This window comes from Zootermopsis nevadensis, unplaced genomic scaffold, assembly GCF_977971745.1.
Source record: "Zootermopsis nevadensis isolate Lab colony 2312 unplaced genomic scaffold, Znev_1.0 Znev_ptg000008l, whole genome shotgun sequence".
Lineage (NCBI taxonomy): Eukaryota > Metazoa > Arthropoda > Insecta > Blattodea > Termopsidae > Zootermopsis > Zootermopsis nevadensis.
The window spans coordinates 2209765-2230960 of NW_028259140.1; the positions used below are offsets into that span (position 1 = coordinate 2209765).

The 21196-nt window shown below is 39.1% G+C and overlaps 1 protein-coding gene across 5 annotated transcripts in view; it reads right to left on the minus strand.

Moving 5' to 3' along the window:
• The window catches only part of LOC110835163 (protein similar), a 67134-nt gene extending 47814 nt beyond the window's left edge, over window positions 1-19320 (minus strand). For 4 of the 5 annotated variants that reach the window (XM_022075110.2, XM_022075109.2, XM_022075108.2 and 1 more), the window contains exon 1: window positions 9289-9443. In XM_022075110.2, the coding sequence (XP_021930802.2) occupies window positions 9289-9404 (116 nt within the window). In that variant the 5' untranslated portion in view covers window positions 9405-9443. Of the gene's footprint in view, window positions 1-9288; window positions 9444-19090 lie in introns of those variants that run through there. The other variant, XM_022075111.2, reaches the window with a different exon arrangement.
• Between the last annotated feature and the right edge of the window lie 1876 nt (window positions 19321-21196).

Below are 21196 nucleotides of genomic sequence, written 5' to 3' on the forward strand. Positions count from 1 at the left end.
TGACCTCCGAAACGTTGGTTAACATCGACCAGACAACACAGCGGAACAACTCAGAAGACAGAAATCTTCATCGCCCTGATGACGGAGGCAGTATGACCTCTGAAACGTTGGTAAATATCGACCAGACTACACAGGGCAACAACCCAGAAGACAGAAATCTTCATCGCCCTGATGACGGAGGCAGTATGACCTCTGAAACGTTGGTAAATATCGACCAGACTACACAGGGCAACAACCCAGAAGACAGAAATCTTCATCGCCCTGATGACGGAGGCAGTATGACCTCTGAAACGTTGGTAAATATCGACCAGACTACACAGGGCAACAACCCAGAAGACAGAAATCTTCATACTCTGATGACGGAGGCAGTATGACCTCTGAAACGTCGGTTAACATCGACCAGACTACACAGCGCAACAACCCAGAAGACAGAAATCTTCATACTCTGATGACGGAGGCAGTATGACCTCTGAAACGTTGGTTAACATCGACCAGACTACACAGCGCAACAACTCAGAAGACGGAAATCTTCAGTTACTTCTCAATTACACATTTCGGAGTAAGCCAAACTGACAATATTCATAAACACAAAATAATTTCCTCACTAGTTCGGTGACTATTGGCTACTCAAGAAGGACTTTGCTCCATGTAATTAGTTTCTAAATTCACGCATGATGCCAAAATGTTGAAGCCTACTGTCATAACCTTCATACACTAGCATTAAACATTTCACGGCATTACAGTGCACAAATTACTGTAAAAATTGCAATAACAAATTCTGTTTCAATCTCATGTTCCAAATTACCTTTACGAGCAAAATGTGACCAACGAGATCAGCTGATACTCATATAGCACATAAAAGTATTACATCGCTCTTATGGATTGTGACAAAAAACCATGGATTACCAACATTTCACAGAAACGTACTGTCTCCATCTTCAGTGTCACAACCCAAAAGATGCCACAAATCTCAGATACAAAGTTACTTCACAATCAATTCAAAGATTTTCACAGCTCGTTTATGGTCTTCCGGGTTGTTACACCGCACAACCTTTAAGATGCCTCTGAAACAACGGTGTACAACCCAGAAACCTACAATATTTTTTAAAAAAAAATAAGAACAAATCTGTAATGTGTCAGTACCTGCAGACCAGGCACAAAGTGACACCCATCACAAGACAAGCTATAGCTCAGCAAAGCTTCATTTTTAAACCACGGTAATGGAAAAACCAAGATTGCACATCCGCTCAAAATCTTCTACAGCGTACGTTGTTGGACTCCACAATGCAACCAACCAACCAACCGGAAGTTGTTACGTCAACGATCAGAACTTTAAAACCCTAAACTAAAAATAGTAAAAGGCTACAGTATTATTAAACGTCGAACAAAACTTTCGTCTAGAAAGACTGCTTCTTATTAGCGGACGAAAGGCGCTTATGAATCTAAATGTCACATAAATTGTATAATGACTCGACTGGGTCAATCACATCACTCAAACTGTTTAGTTTTTACCAGAATGCGATATCCAGTAACATTTCACAACGCGTAGAAATAAATTTAAATACAGCCTACCTCGGGATTCGAGCAACGGACCTTGTAAAAAGTTGTCAGTGGAACCACGGTTCCGGAGAATTTGACGTAAATACGTCTATACGGAAAGGAAGTTTATACATTGGCTTTATTCTAAATATTTCCTTTATACATGCTTTACAATTTCGTAAAGTTTGATTAAGACTTTGCTTAATCAACTTGAATTAGTTACGCTTAAGATGGGTCTTAAGCGTCTCGGGTTCGATTCCCGGCGGTGCCCGAATTTATAACTTGTGTTGGGCAAGGCCGTGATCTAGGCAACACGGAGTTTTCCTCCGTGGCATCCCAACAATTACTCCATTCACACACAGAAGAAGGCAATGGCAAACCACTTCTGGATCATCTGCCAAGAACGTATATGAACAGGTCCCAGTCCGAGAAAAGGATGGAAGGATCCTGTTCATACGGACCTGTCGTCAGACAGAACACTAAATAATAATAAGATGAGGTGGTCTAGCGGTTAGAACGCTGGCCTTGTAATCCTGGGGTCTCGGGTTCGATTCCCGAATTTATAACTTGTGTGGGCAAGGCCGTGGTCTAGGCAACACGGAGGTTTCCTCCGGGGACTTCCCTGGTTTCTCCGTGGCATCCCATTCACACACAGAAGAAGGCAATGGCAAACCACTTCTGGATCATCTGCCAAGAACGTATATGAACAGGTCCCAGTCCGAGAAAAGGATGGAAGGATCCTGTTCATATGGACCTGTCGTCAGACAGAACACTAATTAAAATAAGATGGGTCTGTGGTAGCTGAATGTAATGTAATGTTTTATAGGTAACAACAATGCCGAGTAAACAGATGACGTTTTCTAGGTAACCAGGTTACACTTTTTCGTTTCCCTTTTTCGTACCCCTTTTTTGAAGAATGACCCTTCCTTATTATTATTATTTACGTCAAAATGAGGTAGACCGTACGTCATCCTTGTAAAGCGAACACTCGATACTACACACTTGTTCATTTTACGCATAGCTAAACGTTTCCACACCGTCGTATCAATCAGAAACCCTGGGATTCTCAAAGACGGAAGTGTTGCCGGATGAATGGTGTATTGTTCATTGGTTGGGGTCGAAGATGGATTACAAATTACTCATTTAGCCAAGAGAACAGAACCGAAGAGCATGTGCGTGTTGAGGCGACCTTGACAGACGCCACAAGCAAAATGTGTATCATCAACGTTATTATTTAATGTTTTGCGAAAACATGATTCCAAGGCTCCACTTGACATCGGAAAGTCCGTCGGCCGTGCTCCCCGACTTGGGCCCAGACTAATTACGTTCGTATTCAGTCTCGTGTACCTCCGTAAATGTGGACGGTTTCGCGAGCCCCGAACAAGCATTGTTCAAGAAATTTACGAAGGATATACGATCCACTCCGCCACGGTGGTCTAGCGGTTAGAACGCTGGCCTTGTAATCCTGGGGTCTCGGGTTCGATTCCCGGCGGTGCCCGAATTTATAACTTGTGTTGGGCAAGGCCGTGGTCTAGGCAACACGGAGTTTTCCTCCGTGGCATCCCAACAATTACTCCATTCACACACAGAAGAAGGCAATGGCAAACCACTTCTGTATCATCTGCCAAGAACGTATATGAACAGGTCCCAGTCCGAGAAAAGGATGGAAGGATCCTGTTCATACGGACCTGTCGTCAGACAGAACACTAAATAATAATAAGATGAGGTGGTCTAGCGGTTAGAACGCTGGCCTTGTAATCCTGGGGTCTCGGGTTCGATTCCCGGCGGTGCCCGAATTTATAACTTGTGTTGGGCAAGGCCGTGGTCTAGGCAACACGGAGTTTTCCTCCGTGGCATCCCAACAATTACTCCATTCACACACAGAAGAAGGCAATGGCAAACCACTTCTGGATCATCTGCCAAGAACGTATATGAACAGGTCCCAGTCCGAGAAAAGGATGGAAGGATCCTGTTCATATGGACCTGTCCTCAGACAGAAAGTGCCAAAGAATGACGACAATAATTAACTTTTTTATGCAGACAAAACAATTTCTTTGAAGCTCGCACGGACTCTTCCCGAACTGGCATAAAACTGAAACGAAGTTCCGATTGGACGTAAAGAAACTTTCTTCCCATTTTCATGGATCAATGGATCCAACCAACACACGCTACAGTCATTTTTAATGTTACAATACATCGAAATATAAAAAAAAAATTATTACCAAAAGTATTACGAGTGAAATTTAAACATTATAAGAACTGTGAGATGGAAGTCACGTGGTATGTAAACTCTCCAATGACAGCCATGAACTAATCCACAAACTATCGTTTATCGAAAGTTAAGTTCGACAATGATCGATATGTATTAAAAATACATGAAGACCTCATCATTCGCACCAGGAAAAAAAACTAATCGACTCTAATGTATATTTAAAATCTTCGAGCTACGTCCGTCACTTATTTTTCAAGGTAAAACGCAACCTTACGAAATCACCCTGTGTGTGTGTGTCCCTGAAATTCTTAAAGTTTAACTACAAACAACTTTATTTCATAGCGCCGGCGATCTGGTTGACCTCTGTTGTCGTCTCAACGTACTAAAGTGGCATCTACCACCTCTCCAGCAATTCGACCCGCATACACGAATGTGGGAGGGAAAACAGGTTCAATCTCCGATAGAGGAAAAACATTTATTTGAACAAAAAACGATCAGTAAATTACAATAAACACACAAAGCGATCCATTTAATACACAACCACAACTGTAACATTATTTATACTCTACGGTGATAACAAGCGAGTTGTTTTTAGTTTATATTTGTTTGAAAGAACATATCGGGACACTCACTCCTACATCTTTGGTATGTTTTATATTTATTTTTATATTGATATTCTCTAACTATAATTTATATATTTTGCATTTTATTCTCTATAATTCTATAAATTCTTTCAAATTCTTTAGTGTTTCTTTCAATCATTTACTTACAGGCCGATATGTACATCTAATAACATTTAAGAAAAACAACACCTTCGCCCAAAAATGGAAAAACAAACGTAATGAAACATCATCAAAAAACTACAGAAATCATAATTGAGTTTTAAGCTCTTAGATATATTTTACACCTGATGATGGTTTTATAAAAACTGAACCATGTTGTGTAAATGTTCCGAAATGTAAATCGATCAATCGATAAGGAACATGAATGATATTTTATTATCTTAATTATAAGAAATTTTAAATAAAATTATATTGTGATCAGACGGATTAAAATAAATAATTGTTATAAGACCTTAAAAAATACAGCTGAAAATATCCACCGCCTTCTCGTTTTAGTGTTTCGTGGAACTTCATGAATTGTTTCTGCGTAAAAGTTGGCAAAATCCTGTTCAATATTGAGTTTTAAGTTCCTCCAAGCCTTCCTGGGTTACTCAAATACATCCTTTCTTTGAAAAATAGTCACAGAAACAAGTTTTGAGGAGGGGGCGAGGTATGGAGATCGAGGAGGCCATCAATAAGCTCACCAAAGAACTCTTGCAGTAAAGTAGAAGGTGTTTTCACAGTGTGGGTAGTCGCCCCATCATGCTGGAATAATTTCCTCGTCGAGATGCTCACTGTCAAATGTTTCACGAAAAGCAGCGAACGATTTCGATGTGAAATGTTCGAGAATCAGCACACATCTGCACAGCTGTTGCGCACCGGCCTAGCAACTAAGAAGACCTTCGACTCGAATATGACGGGGGAAGGTGGGAGAGTCTATCACACAGCGGAGGACTTGCTTCCTACACAACTTTTAAGTTACGTTTTAAACGGTTATATTCTGTATATTAAACTATGTTTCCCGGTGCTATGGTTATACTTTTCTTTGCCTTAGAAATGCTTTCAAATGTATCTGTGCACGAGCACGAACACAGTCCACAACAGTTAGGAACACTCGAACACGCCATATTGGAGGTAAAGCTCCGGTTTCTTGACCTCAGCATTAGATGAAGGTCAGTGATCAGTTTCAAACCCCGGTCACTTTATACCCTGGGAAAGGACCCCTGGTACCAACTGGGCACAAATCTCAACTCATATTGAAACCAGATTCAAATACCCAAAGTTCCTCAGCTCACAATTCTTTGCCTGTGATAGTAACTGTATTCAAACCCTACTGAGCTTGCACAATAGTGTTAAATGAACTCTTAAAACAACTAGGCTCTTGGAATGTGTACCAGCTTTCTTTTCTCTCTGCCTGGACTCGCTGCTTCAGAGGATTTGAAATCGGATTCATCTTAGCGATCAATAAAATGATTTCCTGTTCTAAAAGATGAAGAAGGGTTCGTATGGAATTTGTGTTAGACAAAGTGGCAATGGGAGGGTTTTTTTACCCCTCCAACGTCCCTAAGCGATCCTATGTCTAGCTGGTTAATTATAAACTCCAAAAAACATATTTAAGATTTATTTACATTGTACAAGTCCTTTGAAAGTGTTACAAAGTTCAAATATCTGGGAACAACAATAACAAATCAAAATGACGCTCATGAGGAAATTAGGAGGAGACTAAATTCTGGAAATGCTTTCTACTTCTCAGTTCAAAATATTTTGTCTTCCCGTCTGATTTCTAAGAACCTGAAAATTAAAGTATACAAAACAATAATTTTGCCTGTTGTTTTGTATGGGTGCGAAACATGGTCTCTCACTCTGAGGGAGGAACACAGATTGCAGGTGTTTGAGAGTAGGGTGTTGAGGAGGATATTTGGGCCTGAGAGGGAAGACGATGGGGCGTGGAGAAAACTGCATAATGCTTAAAAATCTGTACTCCTCCCCCAATATTGTCAGGGTGATTAAGTCGAGAAGAATGAGATGGGCTGGACATGTAGCACGCATGGATGGTACAAGAGGTGTGCACCGGGTAGTGGTTGGGAAGCCTGAGGGGAAGAGACCTCTGGGGAGACCTAGACGTAGATGGGAGGATAATCTCAGGCGGGATCTATGGGAGATAGGAGTCGAAGGAGACTGGATTTTGTTGGCCCAGGACAGGGTCCGGTGGAGGGCTTTGGTTAATTCGGTGATGAACATTCGGGTTCGGTAAGCCATCTAGTTAGTTAGTTAATTACATTGTACACAAGCAAACTATTTTATAATATTTTTTTAGAAAACAACCATTATTACCAAATTTAATAAATTCATTTGGACCTGAAAAGGAATTGGAAAAAAGAAAAGGATTTTTTCCCCCCTGCTAATAACATTTCACCGCTGCTCCATATTCATTCAAGTATCATCTGGGAGATGAGCAAAGGAGCCAACAATAAAAGAAATACAAAGGATAAAACTGTTCCTGTACTTAAGTGTCACGACAAGTAGTCGTGTATGGAAAGTGTAGGTAAAACTCCAGGCATTCTTATCTCGGCACCAAATGGAGACACGTGATCAACTTCAAGTTCCGGCCGCTTTGTTCCCAGGGAAAGATCAGAAAGATTTCAGCAGGGGGGGGGGGGGAAGCTGATACAGTAGACTGTTTACAAGAGTGGCTTCTTCAGACTAGATCCGGTTTCGAAAAGTTTTCCCATCTTGCATCAGAGCAGCGTAAGGATACTCCAGCAAATTCCACTTGTTATCCGAGAACGCATGGACTACGTGATGTGATGATCTGTCGCTTCAACGGCTACTCCAAATGAAAGCCTAATCATTCCTGGCATCAGCGAACCGTTTCGAAAACATTCATAATGAACGAGAACACGCGTGTGTTGGAACGACTGAACGCGCCGGAAGCCAACAGCAAACAAGTCCGCGGCCCATGTGATGAACTGTGTGTCTAATCGCTTGCCTTCTAAAAACATTTTCTTACATCATTAAATTTACGCAAGAAATCACATTTAACACTGACATTAATTGCTCAGTTAAGCAGATGTTAACGATCTTAAATTATGTATGCAATATAATATTTACGAACTGAGACACAACATCGTTCGGTACACATCATAGAAAAGATAAATTATAAAGTACTTCACCAAGACACATTTCTAGGCTATAGTTTTGCCTTTCCTGAAAGGATTATTTACATTATTTTTATTTATTTAGTGTTCTGTCTGACGACAGGTCCATATGAACAGGATCCTTCCATCCTTTTCTCGGACTGGGACCTGTTCATATACGTTCTTGGCAGATAATCCAGAAGTGGTTTGCCATTGCCTTCTTCTGTGTGTGAATGGAGTAATTGTTGGGATGCCACGGAGAAACCGGGGAAGCCCCCGGAGGAAAACTCCGTGTTGCCTAGACCACGGCCTTGCCCAACACAAGTTATAAATTCGGGCACCGCCGGGAATCGAACCCGAGAATTCAAAATGAGGTACAAACTCTTACAATCTGCCTGTTACCTTAACACGACAGTTTCGATAAGACTGAAACCTGCGTAGGTGAGTAGCAGGAAAGTTACATCATCGCATATGTAAATCGGCCCATTAAGTTACTTTATTATTAAGCAACCTCGGGCTATCTTCTGTCACTCGCATTCGTCAACTTCAACATATATATACTACTGAGCACAAGTTCTAACTTAGACAGGACGCAGTTTAGCCACGGGATTCAATTATTTTAAGAATTCGTTGTGAAACTTCTCCTGCCAAATCCTTGTACATGCTCGGAAAATCAACAACGGGCAGTTCTTTACAAACTCTGCGTCAGTTTTCAGCTAAGATGTTAAACACTAGTTGATCTTAGACGAAGAGAAATGTTCGAATATAATTCCAATGGACCGAACATGTAGCACGAATTGGGAGGAGACCATCTGCGAGACAAAGAGGCGGTCTTCTTGAACTCATTTCAAGTGTTCAAAGGATTTAATGTATTAAAATATGGATAGGCCAAGATCGCTTCAACAAACTTTTCAAATCGTAACTCGCCATCTTCCTATATCACGCAGTTGAAAAATCAATCCAACTTAATGCCTGGATGATATCTCGAAACAAAATTTTTTTCTCTTACTACGTAAAACGTACCGAAAAATCACAATTCTAATACAAATTGCTGTAAGTTTTTTTATAATCGAAATAATGAATTAGTAGTCATTCAAAAATGCCATCGGTAAACCTCCACACACAATGCAGATCCATGTGGACTTATGTACAGACATCCATAAGATACGTCTCCATATTTCTCTAACACCGAAGATGATCACATGAAGATGGCTGTCTTCTGGGATATAGGAAGTGTAGTTTAGTCTACACAGTGCTACATCCCAGAAGGCAGCCATCTTCATATTCGTCGCCGTAGAAACACAAAATCTCACGTGATGAAATTATCTTCCGAACCCCATAAAGTTCTACATTATGCATCTCAGCATTTAACTACAAGGCACGAATAATAAACATCAGGACTATAAACTGGAACCACCTGATAAGTGGACAATTATAAAAGAACAAACGCAAGTTGATTTTTAAAACATCAAATCAACAACAACAAAACTTTATGTCCTTTTAATAAAACGATTTAAACATTTGAGATTTCGTGTTCTCACAGCGACGAGTATGAGGTGTAGTCTCGTAGAAACTGATAAAAGTTTCAGATATCGCCCTCACGATAAAGGTAGAAAATATCTCTGAAACGTCGATAAATTTCTACGAGACTACACGCCCCAAAAACCGAGAAATTAGTCATCTTAATTTTTTTAACACAAATACATCACTACAGCACCAACACAGATTCAACACAACACATAACTCTTAACAAAACTGGGCGGATACCAACATTACGTAAAAAAGGCGACAGACTTACTTGAGACATTCGCCATCCCACGAATTAGCTGAATTCCCCATAAGATTCTGTGGTGGCCAGTAATTCCAATGCGAAGAAACACCCCCTTCATCATAACATACACCCTTAACGCTCATTACGACGACCAATCTCGAACGCTTTCAACAAGAGACTGTCATCGTATTGGTGTGACTTCATCATCATATCCAACGTCATCTCCTGAGTACGCATCCAATACCTAACGAGACAGCGGTAAACCCGTCCGGACACAAAACGCATTTCGTATTCACTGGCTGCTGTGGTTGTGTTCATTGTTTTCGTGATACAAACTTAGGGTATATAATTATAGGTTCACTAAAACCATAAAAACTGCAACATAAAGATAAATTAAACAGAAGGGTGGAGAGAATTCATAATAAACTTGCTTTATAATTCGTACTTTTCACGCCACATTATCACAGTGATGAAATCAAAACAGAACATGTGAAAATTTACGCAAATAGACACGAAATTTACGCACACCCAATGGCCGACACGACGAGCAATCAATCAGCTGGAGAATACGAACAGTATCAATACTATATTTACAGATACCCACATTTTCCAAATTCTGTCATAAAAGTATTCTAACCGTTTCATAAACATTTATGCATCCATAAGTTAGTCGTAAGAATTGTTTCCGAGGTTTTCTAATCCATTCGTATGAGAGAGAAAAAAATTATAATTTCAATAATCACGAAAAAGTATGTTCAAAAAAAAATATATAAATGTCATTTCTAGGCCTACATTTGGCTTCAGGGTCGGAACGAACGTACAATTTTTAAAATCATTTAACGTAAAATTTACAGTCACTGCTTTAAACGCCTCAGACTATACAAAGATGTCTGTCAAAATCATGAATATTTATATGCAAATTTTGACTAAAATTTTCACCGAGTACTTCCAATACCTGGGAGTCTCAAAGGCCTCGTCGCTCTTAATACGGGATATTTCAGTACAGGGAATAATATTTAACACAAAACTTGTATGCATGTTTATAACCTGTAACTATACCGAACGAATTTCACATCAGGTCAAGGTTAAAACACAAACACGTTTTCCTGTCGTCATAACGCTATTCTCCATTCCCCGTAACAAAATGTCTTACTACCAATTGTTGCAGAAGGTCGTCTATAACGGTTAGTCGCCCGATTATTACCGTAAATATCCAGAATCGAACCCAAGGCAGGCGAACAAAGCAACAATGAAACAGGTTTCAAGTTCTAGTTCCACGTCAATATTATTATTCATATTCACTAAAGTATCGTCCTCCGGACAAACAATGAACCCTTCAGGGCCCTACACAGAGAAAGTCTCACCCCATCGCAACGTTCAACAATGAAATTAAAACCACTAACGTACGATAAATTCTCCAGACCTGTCAGACAACTAAAACTGGACGAATATAAAACATACAATATTTTATTTTATAATACAACAGCGTCACATTATTATTAAAACTTCTGAAAATCTGTTCTAGGTCACACTGCTTATAATTAAGAGCGAAACGTTCCATACCACTAAATAAATAACTGGTCACGTGACGTCACAGACAACACGTCATTACAATAGTCAATTGAACATTTGATATCCTGTTCCTGGTTTGTGTAACGAAGTATGTTTCGTGGTTACATTGCGCAACTCAACACGCAAACAGGAAGGAGCTTCCTCTGTTACGAGAAACATCAAAGATGCTTGATGCTGTGAAATATTCTTGGGAAGTCCGTATTTTTTATACTGTAGAATGGCTAACCATTTCCAGGTACCTACGAAGTTAATGAAAATAAAATTGGATGACGTATTATTGTGTAGAATATTTTGTTTGTTAATATGTATGATGGGAATTCACACTCACAGAAAATGGAGTTTCCGAGCCAGGATTAAAAATGCATATGCTGAATTTGTTTTCGTAATATTATTTTACTAAGTAATTTCTTTATGGACAGAATTTATAAGGGAAATTAAAGGGCACGTTAACAGATTTTAATTAAACTTAACAGAAATTTCATGTCGTGTACTTAGTCACAACACTACGTACTTCAAAGTGTTTAATTATGAACTCAAACATAAATTTCTGTGAAGAGAGTTTTCTGCGTTCCTATCAAAGTTTAAAGTGAAATGGATTTATTAACAAAAGTGGGGAACCTTTTTGGGTTCCACAAAATCATAGATCCTCTCCAACACGACGAGCAAATTCTACTACACAAAAAATGACTCGGTACCTTAAAAAAAATAATAATTATTTCTCCAAGAACCTCGAAAAATGGTTGCAAACTTTTCCCACTGAAATATCCCTCCTTATATACATTACAACAGGCATTTTAATTATTATGCGCTCCTTTGTTACAATTTTCAATATAAAAATACGTTTAAGTACAATTTCCCCCACAAATCTTGACGGATAACTTTTTTTGGAATTAACAATAGATAGGGCACACTCTTAAATCTTAGGAAATAAAGTTCCTGGCGTACGTGAAACCATCGCTAATGGTTACGAATTAAAAATTAATATGGGTCACGAAAAAGAACATCATACTACACGATAGCCTTTGACATCACTCTCCATTTTATTGACAAGAAGATAAGGCAATACAATGTTGTCTAAAATGAGAACTTTGGCCTAAAATTTGTCGTACTTTGCTACACTTAACCACTGACGACAAAAACAGCGTAACTACGAACTAGGGGGTACAAGCCCCTGGTTAAAAATGTCAGTGAGAAGAAAATGTGAATGTGATATATTTGAAAATCCTTCGCCTAAAGCAAGCTAAATATCCCTACCGAGACGGATGTCTTCCGGGTTGTAGCGCCCTGATGATGGAGGCTGCAACGACCTCTGAAACACTGGTAAAACTCAACCAGACTACACGACAGGGTACAGTACTTTCAAACGGGCTTGTCATTGACACTACTCCATATATAATGGACAGGCTAAATTCATAATACAGTACAGGCCTAGTATTTAAACTAGGCCAATGACATGTTTCGATATCGACATGCCATCATCAGGCTATTCAATAGTAACAAGAATTGTACACAAAATTAATTCACATGGACTCGATCCCAAAATTATTCCGCTGAATGAATTTTACAACTTATATTGTAAAAAACGTACTGAGAAAGTCATAGTCGAAACAAGTCGCTTTTAATACAATAATAATAATCATCATCATAACTTTCTGTACACGGAAAGTTAGTCGAAACACAGACCTATGCAACGGAAAATTCCAGGTCCTAAGACCGGTTAAACTTGTTTCGACTTCGTGGTATTTCGCAGTCCCTCCAAGAAAATTCCGGGACAGCTTCCTTACACGTGAATCTGCCTTGTCCGAACTCCTGACGAATCTTAACCCACATTTTCGTCAGGCAGTAAGCACCTCTGAAACGTCGGTCAATTTCTACCATACGACAAGGTGCAATATCCCAAAAGACGGTCGTCTTTACACCAGACGCAGTCCGGGACGGTACGACCTCTCACGTACGAAAGAAATTTTTCTTATCTAACTAGGACTTTTCTTTACTTCAGGGTGGCTATACTGACGGAGTCAAACAAGAGACCAGACCTGAACAAGTTCCTTCAGAAAAAGAAAGTTCTCTCTACGTTGCATACCAAACACAACCCAGAGCAGTGAACGAGCACGTGCCCTGAATTCAGGAAGTAAGTGGTTCGAATCTCGGACAGACAACCGGTTGTGGCGACTGGAATCAATACAAGGTCAATACCCAGAAGTACACCAGACAAGCTTCCTTGCTGAGCCCTCCACATTCAAGACCCCCGAAGCCATTCATCGCTACATGACTTATGTAGACGACACGAGTAACCTTAATCACCAGCAATGACACACAGCAGAGACGTCCAGATTCACCAGAACTTTCATCAGTCGTCCAAAAACTTAAACGTTTTAATAATACTACGGGAATTCAAGATTCAGATAACACTTTCTCAGAACTTTCATATCTCTCAGCTGCTACGTAAAAACGTAAAGATTAAGACATAAAAAAGAAAAAGGATGTTGAGAATACATAAGCATTACGGGATAAAACGACAAGAAACCTGAGGAAAATTACACACTTAAAACCGCCATAATATTTCGTTTCACGTTCTATTACAGACCACCAATACCAACTGTTAAAAGCATAAAACTGTTCTAATTCACTCACAACATATTTCGATTAAATGTAGTATCGTCTTCAGGTCAGTCTGTGTCGTAACCAATAAACTGCTCGACTATTTACATCTTAAAACTTAAGTCGAACAGATCTTTAAGAAAAGACAGCTTTTAGATAGTTTCTTTGCCTCAAATTCAAACCCATATTCTTTAAAGTTAAAGAGTTCTCGAATTTCTAAGTGCTAAAAAAAATTTCTTTCGGCTGATCAGATATAATGTTACAAGTCAACCCAATCTCTACATGAATTCATTAACCCTTTGAAGCCGAAGATCGTCTGAATATTATTTATGAATTCAGTCCGTACCGCGAAGAAAACACTACACCTCACCATTACGAAAATCAGCTGGTTAACCCTTTGAAGCCGAAGCTCGTCTTCATAATATTTACGAATCCAGACCGTACCGCGAAGAAAACACTTCACTTAACCATTAGAAGTCGAATCAGGCGATACCACAATAGATTTAACAAAAGAACATCCCGGTCAAAGCCTTAAAGAATTTTAAAAACAAAACAAATTCAAGTCTTACATTAAACCAGAGAGAAATTTTTATGAAATTTAGAGTAACGCGAGTATACCACATATCTGACCATTACTACGACATCTTGCTCAAAATCGACACAAAGATCTCGGGCTTAAACTTTTTTTTTAGGTTAAATTAAAAGCTTTACAGTTGTTAAGACCTCTCAAATCTACATGCCAACGCAATTACTTATACAAGTTCACCTCGTCTAATACCTAGAAGACCCCTTAACAGTATGCCAAGAACGCCTCACAAATTATTTTTAACATTGTACAGGATATTAATACATACGACGCTAAGCACTGTACCTGCTTATAAACACTAAATCTGTCCAATGGCCACGCTTCGTGTCTCTTGCAGAGTCAAAATTGCGAAACAAAATATTATTTATTTGAAAATTTCTCTATTTCACATCAAAGAAAAATTAGCAGGATAGGTACATAAAAATATTCAGAAGCAAACGTTTTGAGGTTTAATCTAAAGTTGTTATTCTTTGCTGTCAGGATATCACTGCCCCTTAGAAAGCAGTTTCTGTACCAATGATGAATTGTTCAGACGTGTTGGTATGTGCACATCTGGTAGTTTGTCCTTTGGCCATAAGAACAAGTCTGAACTATGAACTCCAAAATTATCCTTTCAGCGTCCGAATTATCTCTGCTTCTTTGCAGAGAAGAATTTTTAGCTGATGTCCTATATTCGTTAAAGATAACGTTACACCTATTAGCGGGTGCAATCAGGGTACTCCCCTTCGAAAAAGTTACTGTGTTACGACGTCGAGTACTCTACACATTATTGCTGATATTAGCCAAATGAATTCTGCGAATTATGCTTTGCACTGCCAGCTTCGGAAGGCAACTGATCTTGCCTACTGTTCCACGAAACAGCTTGACATGAGGCACGTAGCTATACTGCGAGATGAACTAGTTTCCGGAAACAGACCTAAACTCTCATCTTGCAGAGCTTCGGATTCAGCGGAAAAATTTAAAGGCCTATAATCATCAAAACCTTGGATTGATCTTCTAGTGATCTTGAGGTGACGTTGACCTATGCATGACCTCAAACTGACATGAATATGTACATTCAGGTTCCTACAGATCGGCAGAAAAATTCGTTTGAAAAAAACTGCCTGCCGAATGACCTTGAAAATTTCAAAGGCCTCTATTCGGTAAAACCTCGTACCGATATTGTCGTGACCTTGACATGATGCTGACACGTGCGCGACCTCAAACTGACATGAATATGGTCACACAGATTCCAGCAGCTCGGCAGAAATATGCTTTTGAAAAAAAATGACTGAAGAATGACCTTGAAAATTTCAAGGGTCTGTATTCCGTAAACCATCGGACTGACATTGTCGTGACCTTCACATGACACTGAACTGTGTGCGACCTCAAACTGACATGAGTATTGTCATTCAGGTTCCTACAGATCGGAAGAAATATGCGTTTCAAAAAATGACTGCCGAATGACCTTGAAAGTTTCAAAGGCCTCTGCTCGGTAAACCCTCGGACTGATCTTGATCGTGATCTTGAGGCGACGTTGACCTATCCATGACCTCAAACTCACATTAATATGTACATTCAGGTTCTTACATATCGGCAGAAATATCAGTTTGAAAAAATGACTGCCGAATGTCCTTGAAAATTTCAAAGGCCTCCATTCGGTAAACACGTGGACTGATGTCGTGACCTTGACATCACACTGAGAAGTGCGTGACCTCAAACGGACATGAATATGGTCACACTGCTGTACTGACACAGACTGTACTGACCGCTGGAAACTCCTTCCTTCCTTCATTGAGTGGTCCGCATACTGGGCACTCCCTACAAGGTCAGCGGCCATAATCGGTGGATCCAGTTCTAACACCGTGCTCGAGCTGCAGAGACTCTGATTGACTTGCCGGTGTGTACAGAGAGCTGCTTTGCCGACACTAGCGAACCGCCGGAGCCCATGGCCCAAATTAATAGCGCTACTTGAAACCGTCCACATCTACTGAGAAATGCAAGATGGGCCAGGAATATGGACGCACTTCTAGAAAACCGGGCGACAATATCACTTTAGCATCTTCATATCATCGCTTCATGACGTCATCTTATATAGGATGTGTATAATGACATACTACTCCTATACGTCGTTACCTTTATGTTAAAAAACACTCATATTCTGAAGCAGAAAATTTTCCATAAGACAAACACATTTAAAGGACAGATGTAAGCATTACGTACCATTTAAACACAAATCGGAAAGTGTTTAAATGTCAACAGAATCAAATGCGAGTTCTTTTTTTTAAAGAAAACCAATGCAATGTTCTTCAACCATCTCAATTACAATTTAAATGTGGAAAATGAACCTCCAGCTTCCATAAAATGCTGAGAATTTCGAGACTAGCCGAGCAGGCGTCCTTTTCTATATAGCGTGGTGACATGATACGTCGTCGAACAACAGGATTACGGGCTTGGATTCAAATAAATTACAAAATAAAAAACACCGCACTGCAATTCCGGTCACAGTCTGAACGCTTCACATTAACCTACCTACATATCCTATAAACAACCACTGGTTATCAGTATTTGCCACTGTCTAACCTTGAAAACTTCGACGCGTTCTCAACGGCGAGGAAAATTAAGATGGTTGTCTTCTGGGCTAGCCCTGATGATGGAGGCAGTGAACACCTCTGATAATTTGGTCAATATCTACACAGACACCACGGTTCAGAACCCCCAGAGGAAAGCCGTCTTCAATTAAAACTTATTCCAACAACGTAACAGCTTCTAAATTAAAATACATTATCACTATCAATTTCACACAAATGGGCTCGTTTCTCTCGTTCGTAACATTAGCATAAACTGTTAGAAATTGGAAACAGGAGATGTGCCTTTAAGGTAACATCTTGGGGATTAAAAGTGAAAAGATGGGGCGATGTACTGACAACCGTGCCTCCGAATCTATAATAACCTATCATGACATCAACCTATTGCAGACAAAATTCTTGAAACTGCTTCAATCTACATAGCAAACCCAAGTGAAAACAAAACCCATTAAGAGTATGGCCTACGGTTGTCTAATTGTCTTTCTTTAGATGGACCTATACAAGCACAGGATTAGCCTGTGAGGATGGATCGACTGTGACAAGAACAAATTTCTATACATCATAATTTCTGCAATCTGTACATGAATATCTTGTACCTAAAATATACATCTTTTATTCTCATGAATATTATGATAAATCATGTGAAAGAACCATATTCAACTGTCTTCATTCTTTAATAATGGGCGGCACATGAAAAATATTTCAAGAGGTATGCAATGGAAAATAAATTACTAAAAACTGTTCCAGAGTTCTATCTGGATTTGCCATTATTAACTACTAACCAATTGGCAGGACTTCATACAGATTTTAAAGTAATAAATACACACACATGCGCAAGCATGACTACATTTACTTTTAAAAAATTTAAACTTTACAACCAGGGCCTATGTTTTGTTAACATAAATGCTGCCTAAGTTCTTCTATGACAATAAAAGTTCAAGATGATTAACACTTGCGTTAAAAAAATTCAATTTTTTTTTCTGAATCTTAACTTTATCTTGTATGATATTTGAAGTTTCGACATTGGTGAAGTTTTATGCGGTGATCTTCTGGGTTATAACGATGAGGAGTCTTGTAGGCGCTCATTGTTTCAGAGGAGACTGTCCCCCCTACCAAAGACCACAATCCATAACCTTATCTTAATCATGTGAACCAAAGAGACAAATTGACATACTTGTTTTATCAACTGTTAGAAACTATGAAGGAGCACGTGATAAAAGTGGCACACTCCTCTAGAACTATATTTTAATAGTTCAACTTCTTACAGGCTTTAAATTAAATCAAAACTCGGCAACACATCCGGCTTTTCCCGCAGACAGAAAATTACTGATTAAGATCCTGAAGGTTGCATTTTAACCAGGAATGTAACTGATTATGTTTCACAATAAATTTCCCACAATCCTAGTTCCAAGTATAACAGGCATCCACTAACATATTAACAAAGTCTGGTCTACTGGGTCGCTTCTCGACAAAGAAACATGCCAGAAAAATGCTGTGTGCTTACAGAATAAAAACTGGGCAAACTAGGGGATATGTCAGAAAGCACACTACTGAAATCACCAAGATGCCTTGTACATGAGAGCAGTCAAGACAAGGCAACTGTAGTTAGTGATTTGCAAAAACTAAAGTCACTTTACAGGATTAATTTCTGCAACCAGCTTTTCAAATCAGTTCATGATGGTGAAGTTGATTCTCATTTGACAATTTTTCTGGTAAAAAGTGGTTTAATATGCACAGAAATTTCCTCAAAAACAATCAGTACTGGAGTTTAATCAACATTTCCTCTTCAACCTATTTAGATGGTGCACACAAGGTGTTCACAAACAGCATTTTCAGCACATCTTAGAACATAGTTGAGTTGATTCAATTGTCTTTATGGAGTGTTACTTGAATTGTATTGTGAAAATCTTGAAGCATTTTGCTGCTAGTAGTGGACCAGTGATGGACTCTCATGATGAGTTTGTTGTAACAGACAGTTTAGGTTTTTGTTGTGCTTGATGAGACTAAGCAACATTAAGAAGAACAATTCTTCTATAGCAGATAATAGTTACTCGGCTAGTTAAGAAACTCCTGCCTCCTATGGAACCTGAATGTTCAGTATGTTCATACATTTAACACGAGAAACTGTCCCATAATTCATTGGCATGCTTTAATACCCAATGTCAAGGCTATGATAACAAAGCAAATTAATTTAAAAACAGTACATTGAATTTTTGTGTACTGGGTTCATAGAAAATAAGTTTTTAACAAAACTTAATTACAACAATCCACATGTGACGTTAGATCAAAGCACATATAACATTACTATCTGGCTGTCGACTTCGATTTTATGAATGTGCCAACCTACAATCGCCCTACATAACGAAACGGGTTGTTTATGATATTCACATACACACTCTATGCGTTATAAATCTGTTTATTTCTCGCAACACAAGGAAGCTAATACATTGACCTAAATAATCTTACTACGTCCGCCATCAACAGAAACATGATAATCGCTTACCTTCGTTTCTCCTTCGGAGGCTTCGCCAATTTAGTCTCCATTATTAACTTGTCACAAACAGTACTAATCGGTTAATTCAAAGTAAATCACAAACACAGTTATCAATTTATACAACATATACGATCTCCAAATGCATGCACCACAAATATTCTTCTACTTTCTCTCCTCGTATTGTATCAGACCATCTTACGGATATTGCGTCAGTCCGTAAACCTTGCCATACTTTGCTGCCCTCTGTGTGAATTTTTAAAACACAAGCAGTTCTTCCGTAAAACTGTTGTATTAGTACGTAACGTTAACGCTGTGTAAGCAATATCTTGAAACGAATTTTTCGGAGATTTATTGTCACCCGAAACTCACGGCTGCTATATTATCTTATTATCAATTTTATGAATAAAGAGTTCAACGATGGGGAACATGCAATGGCATGATGGAATTTAGCTTTGCGAGAATCAAAAAAATCAAGGATGGATTTATAGACATAATACAGACTTGTCGGTCCATGTAAATGGCTATTTTGGAATTAATCTTAGGGAACATAACCACATACCTTATTCTGGTTACAGAGATGCATAATGCCCATCAGCAATCCCACATAAGCTTCAACACTACCTTTGATGCCTCTATGGCCTGCACAACTACCTATCTGAACACATATAGATATACCCACATATACTGGAGAAAACTACATAATGACGAACTTAAAAATTTGTACTCATCCCCCAGTATTGTCAGGGTGATTAAGTCGAGAAGAATGAGATGGGATGGGCGTGTAGCGTGCATGGAAGGGACAAGAGGTGTGCACCAGGTATTGGTTGGGAAGCCTGAGGGGAAGAGACTGCTGGGGAGACCTAGACGTAGATGTGAGGATAATCTCAGGCAGGATCTATGGGAGATAGGAATTGAAGGAGACTGGATTTTGTTGGCCCAGGACAGGGTCCAGAGGGCTTTGGTTAGTTCGGTGATGAACCTCCGGGTTCGGTAAGCCATCTAGTTAGTTATACATTCCTTTTCACATAACAAAATCACACAACTTTCTGCCTGCGAAACTGTGGCATACACACAAAGAGGTAAAAACAGCTTCATCCTTGGTGTCACCCAACACACATGCTCCAGACCTGCCAGAAACTGTCCACCAAGGGATCACTTCCCGACCGCTCAATCTAAGTCACATCCTCCACAACTTATTTAATTCAGATCCATTTGAAATTAACACTCCCAACTCAGTATTCATCTTCTTACAGAATACTTTCACACAGGTTTGTCAATCATACCATGATATCTCAATCTTAAGTATTGAAATTATTACACATTTCACATGACGTGAGATTTCATTTGCATAACACATCCATGTTCCTCTTTCCTAAATTTATTTCTGTTTCCTAGCATGTAAAAAATGTATCACTCTTTAATTTTATTACTTATGCTGTTACACAATATAAGACTGTACCAGTACCAAACTTGGTTCATTCAGTGAAGCCCCTCAAGTTTCTCTCAGAAAATCATGAACATTATTCTACAGTATTTTCATCCAATTCTTAATTAGAAATGCCAGAAGTGAACCTTCTCCATTCTGCCCCTAAAATGCCAAAAACAGAATATAATCAGTGTTGTAAAATATTTTTAAAAAATATGACAGTCAAACTATTCACATCCCAATAATAACAAATAACAAAAGAAAATGTACTAATTTATAGGATGTACATATGAAGGCAGCTGGTCGCAGTGGCCATGCAGTCTGAGGCATGGGCCCCGTGAGCCTGGCCGCTGGTACCGTGGGTTCGAGTCCCACTCAAGGCATGGATGTTTCTCCGCGTCTTTCTGTGTTAGTACAGGTAAAGGCCTTGCGATGGGCTGATCACTCATCCAAGGAGTCCTACCAATGTCCAAATAGATCAAATGAATAAATAAAAACCTCGACACCTGCAGGTAAAAGAGGATAAAGATTAAGTAAAAAACAAATGAAGGCACAAGCTTAGTTGCAGTGATTCCACACTTAAGTTGCATTACTAAATGACAAAGCAGACCACAAAAACCATATAAAAGTAAACATAAATGCAAAACTCAACATAAAGCAGTCAGGATTCTCAAAATTAAACTTCTTAT